Source organism: Monopterus albus, unplaced genomic scaffold (assembly GCF_001952655.1).
Source record: "Monopterus albus unplaced genomic scaffold, M_albus_1.0 scaffold217.1, whole genome shotgun sequence".
Taxonomy (NCBI): Eukaryota; Metazoa; Chordata; class Actinopteri; order Synbranchiformes; family Synbranchidae; genus Monopterus; species Monopterus albus.
Window position 1 is genome coordinate 72,915 of NW_018128097.1, and position 5,482 is coordinate 78,396.

A 5,482-nucleotide genomic window follows, 5' to 3' on the forward strand; every position below is an offset into this window, starting at 1 on the left:
CTATGGGGCGACGTGGAAAGAGTAAAAATTATGCTGCTGTCCCACGGAGTTGTTCTCCTATGAAGATACATTGATTTGGGACAGAGGCTGTCTTCGCAATTTACTGCAAAAGCTTAACATAAAGACTCTCCTTTCTGCTTTCCTCCCGGGCCAGCGTCATGTGTCCTCCACTGCAGTGCCTAAATATGGGCTTCCTACGCTCCAAATATGGACATCTACGTCACGGCGTAGTGTATAAAAGGAGCGGGGAAACCTCTCAGCTCAGAGAGAGCCCTGAGAGTCCACAGGAGCAACCGTTAGAGCAGAGATAGATAGAGAAACACACAGAAATCCCTAACTCAGAAATATCACGCCAAAAGTAAAAAGTCAATTCAAAACAACATCCATCTAAGAAGATCAAAACCTGACCGGATAAAGTAATTTAATACACAGAAAGAAAACCAAGATTAATCTGTTGATTAATTTTGATAAATCTTAGGGAATGAGTATTAAGGACACTTTTGATTTTTTCTGAAAAGACAAGTGGATCTTTACCCATCTCTGAGAAAAACACGGAAAACAACAGGACAACTGGAGAACGAGAGTCAAGGAGCGAGGCAGACAGCAGTATCTTCCTCGGCATCAGCAGAAGTCTGCAGCACCCCCAGAGCTGGGCTAAGTGATTCCCTCCTCCTGTGAAGCACCGCTCTGCCAGCGTGCACACAGCTTCCCTCCGCTCCTCACCAGCCACCAGTGCAGCCTCAGTCCTGCAGCTCCAGCACTAGCAGAGGATGGCTGCAGCCAAGACCGAGATGATCCTCCCAGCCCTGCAGATCTCAGAGCCAGTGAGCTTCCCTCACTCCCCCATGGATAACTACCCCAAACTGGAGGAGGTGATGATGCTCAGCTCTGCAGGGACCCCCTTCCTCACCGCCTCCGCACCTGAAGGTGCAGGCTTTGGATCCGGGGAGCCAGGAGAGCAGTACGACCACCTTGCTGGAGGTAAGAGCTGAAGATTTTCCTCTGGTTCTCTATGCTGCATGTAAAGCTGAACTGAAAATTAGATTACATCTGATGAGCTCAACTAAATCAAGAAAAGAGTTAGGAAAAATAAACAACTGTATAACTTTGTTATTTATGTATTGTTTTCATTCATTCATATTTTGCATTGATCACATAACTATAGTTGAGATATGAAGATATTTAGTTACATAACTAATTCTATTAATTTGTTTTATGGTGGCATGTAGTGACAAATTTTATAAAGAGGAATTCCAGGTTGCAAGTAAAATTTAATTTTAGCTGATGGGGCATTAATGCAATAAAATGCTACAAATAAATAAAATCAAGACAACTAAAAAAACATCTGACTTAATAATAATATACTGATGGCTCTACATCCCCGTTGCCTCTCGGAGGAATTAAACACTGCTCAGCCATCGCATGCCTCTAGACACTCCTACAGCGCAATTCGAATTGCATTCCTAAAACCAGCTGAACTGCAGTTTCGGTAATCAATTGCCTCAGGCTTTGTGATAGGCTTCAAAAATGTGTGTGTGTGTGTGTGTGTGTGTGTGTGTGTGTGTGTGTGTGTGTGTGTGTGTGTGTGTGTGTGTGTGTGTGTGTGTGTGTGTGCAATACAGGAAGACAGAAAGAATGAAAGAAAGATCGAGAGAGTGTGAGCAGAGGGAAACGCGAGTCTAGAGAGCTTGCACAGCAGCTCCTGTTAAGGCTTGGAAGAGACAGATTTAGAGTTGAGGGGGGTAGAGTTTAATTGGACAGGGTTTCTCTGCATTGGCACCTGACTGAGCTGTCACTGAAGAGAGAGGGTGACACACTGTCCACTGCTCTGGCAGCCCCCCACCCCCCAAATACTGACAGTTTGATTAATGTCTCTTCTTTCTCTGTTCTCCTTGCAGATACGTTACCTGATATCCCTTTCAACTGTGAGAAACCAGTGTCCGATCAGACATACCCAACTCAGAGGCTTCCCCCAATTTCATACACAGGCCGCTTCACCCTGGAGCCTGCCACTACCTGCAGCAACAGCCTCTGGGCGGAGCCCATCTTGGGTCTGTTCACTGGTCTGATGGGCAATGTTGCCCCCAGCTCCACCTCTTCCTCTGTTGCCTCGCAGACCACCTCATCCTCCGCTACATCAGTCCCATCTTCCTCTGTTTCCTCCTCTTCTACTTCCTCTTCATCTCAGAGCTCCAGCCTAAGTTCCTCCATTCACCACAGTGAACCCAACCCCATCTACTCAGCAGCTCCAACCTACTCCAGCTCCAACTCTGACATCTTCCCAGACCAGGGCCAGGCTTTTCCCAGCTCGGTGGGAGCAGTGCAGTACCCTCCTCCTGCCTATCCCAACAGCAAGAGCTGCAGCGCCAGCTTCCCCGTGCCAATGATTCCTGATTACCTCTTCCCTCAGCAGCAGGGAGAGATCAGCCTGGTGCCCCCTGACCAAAAACCCTTCCAGACTCAGTCAAGCCAGCCATCCCTCACTCCCCTGTCCACCATCAAGGCCTTTGCCACCCAGACTGGTTCCCAGGACTTAAAGAGTGTCTATCAGTCCCAGCTGATCAAACCAAGCCGCATGCGCAAATATCCCACTCGGCCGAGCAAAACGCCCCCACACGAGAGGCCCTATGCTTGCCCTGTGGAGACCTGTGATCGTCGCTTCTCACGCTCTGATGAGCTGACACGTCACATCCGCATCCACACAGGTCAGAAACCCTTCCAGTGCCGCATCTGCATGCGCAACTTCAGCCGCAGCGACCACCTGACAACACACATTCGCACTCACACTGGTGAGAAGCCTTTTGCCTGCGAGATCTGCGGGCGCAAGTTTGCTCGCAGTGATGAGAGGAAGAGGCACACAAAGATCCACCTTCGGCAGAAGGACAAGAAAGCAGAGAAAGCAGGAGCAGTGGTGGTAACCACAGCACCGGCATCAGCTGCCTCACCGGCCTCCAGCTACCCCTCTCCCATCACCTCCTACCCCTCTCCAGTGTCTTCTTACCCCTCTCCGGTCACTTCCTGCTACTCCTCTCCTGTTCACACCTCTTATCCATCTCCTTCTGTCGCCACCACCTACCCATCAGTGTCCATGTCAAACACCTTTCAGTCCCAGGTTGCCTCCTCCTTCCCTTCCTCAGTCGTTTCCAACATCTACAGCTCCCCCGTTCCCACCCCACTATCAGACATGCAGACCGCTCTCTCACCAAGAACAATCGAGATCTGCTAAGAAAGAGGAAGGAGAAAAACTTTTTCCAGTCTCTCCAAACCTCTCCTTCCATAAGGTTCTTTGAGGGGAAAGAAATCAGCATCAAAAGACTTTGTTTTCCCCTCTAAAAAAGCACTTTTCTGTCTGCTCTCTGTGCAGAGTTCAGTGAATCTTGAGATTTACCTGAAAGAGAGAAAAAACTGCATGTCAAGGACTGGGCAAAGACAATAAAAGATGAAAAGGGAATTCTTCTGTCTCTGTAAAACAAATGCAGCACTTCAAATGTGTAAGGGGCTCAACACATAGAGAGTAGACAATGACACTGACGGGTCTCTCTACTAGGTACACAAAATCAAGAGACAAACAGATTGCCAGCAGTTGTAGTGCAAAGGCATGTTCGCCCTTGCAAACAATACAAAAGACATTGAATGATATACATAAGCTACCATATATGTATATTGTACATGTGCCATGTTTCGTTTTTATCATTCTTTGGTACCATTGATGTGAAAAATTATTTGCATATTTGCATTGTATTATTTGAAGTGAGCATACTTTCTACATACTTTCTCTATTATGTAGTGATGATGCTGTGATACGTTTTGACATTGTTTGGAAAAAAAAAGTCACTTAAATATTCAAGCATGAGTAAGAGTGATGTTAGTTTCTGTTTGTAAATATCATCCACTGGTACTATCTCTTTCTCTCTTTCTCACATGTGACATAATGCTCGGTTATATGGAAAAACAGAGAAAAGAAAAAACATTTTTTTAAAAAAACTAAACAAGACAAACGCTCCCATTATTTGGTGCCTTTTGTGAAGCCTTGCTGATGTTGTGACTTGGCTGCGTGCGAGAAAGGATGCACTGCATCTTGCCTTAAGGGTTGAGGGAATATTTTTGTTACAGAATGTAAGTCATACTCAGACTGAGGAGAAGGGATGAGCAATGAGGGCACCGCTTCATTTCATTAGAATGTAAGCAAAAAAGGAGAAAAATTATAAAGTATATTTTTGTAAAACTTAAATGTAAATATCCACATCTTCAAGAGCTGGAATGTTGAAGTTACCTACTGAGTAGGCATGGGATTCTTTTGTATGTTATATACATGCAGTTCATTATTTTGTGGTTATCTTTATTTTGTATTTGTGTTTGTTAAAACAAGTGACTGTTTCTGGCTTCTGAACACATTGAATGCGCTTAACTGCCAATGGGATATTTGGTGTACAAGATATCCTCCCAGAAATGAAATATAAATAAAAAAATATGAATATAAATGTATACTTGTTTTCACACTTTACTGTTCGACTTCTGTGTTTCCCATCAGTGCCATTTCACAGCGAGAAATTTTCATTACATCCCACCCTCCATTTTGTCACGTACATCCATCACACATGAACATCATATTCAATCATCTTATGCGTTCACTGTTTGCAGATTATTAGCAGATTTAAACCACAACATCACATCACAGAGATCCGCCCTTTGATTTGAGGAAAATCCAATGAAAACTACATTTTCATCACTGTTCTCCAGCTGAAACCTGCATTAATGATAACACTAACGCATGACTCCCATGCCTATAGACACTGAAGATGAGGAATTCTTATCTAGATCAAACATGCTCTTGAAGATATTAATCTTATCTAAATTTTTATTTCATGTTATATTTTATGATACACATAGGCCCTTAATGTTGAGTCCACAGACTTCCAGCAATTTGATTTTTAGGCAAAAAAAAAAAAGTGTGCTCTTAGAGAAATGAATTTTGGAGAGGATATTTTAAACTGACTGTGCTTAGACACGCTCAGGGTTATTTTCACAGGCTGCAGGTGAAATCCATCACATGATAATTATCTTCTTTTCCACAAATGTGGTCGGCGAGATGCTGTCACCTCATAGTGAATGAGCTGTGACACACAATTGGGCAATATCTGTGTAGGTTTGGTTGAACTGTTTGCAGCTGAACAGACTGGCCCTGAAGGTTTAATCCCTTTTTTCTTTTGGTTTTTCAAGCAGAATATAATAACAGCTTCGACATACCATCATTATTCATCTGCCACTGTTCCCTAGGCAAAGAATTCTTGCTACATATTTGAGTATGAAAATAAAACAGCTTGTTTTTTTTTTAGCCTATGTAGACATGAACCATTTTTTATTTATTTTTTTCTCAAAGATTTGGAGTAATTTTGTGTTGTGAAACGCACTAAGAAAACGCTCACAAATGCAAACACAGCTAAAATAGAAAGCAGGAAAACAAGTAAAAGAAAATGATGGA

General features: G+C 43.7%; 1 protein-coding gene across 1 annotated transcript; it reads left to right on the forward strand.

Annotated features, from left to right (window-relative positions):
* The first annotated feature begins 255 nt into the window (after positions 1–255).
* egr1 (early growth response 1) lies at positions 256–4,464 on the forward strand. The gene is made up of 2 exons (XM_020619282.1): positions 256–981; positions 1,899–4,464. Exons 1-2 carry the CDS (start codon positions 771–773, stop codon positions 3,224–3,226), a joined length of 1,539 nt encoding a protein of 512 aa, XP_020474938.1. The 5' UTR covers positions 256–770; the 3' UTR covers positions 3,227–4,464.
* The last annotated feature ends 1,018 nt before the right edge of the window (positions 4,465–5,482 follow it).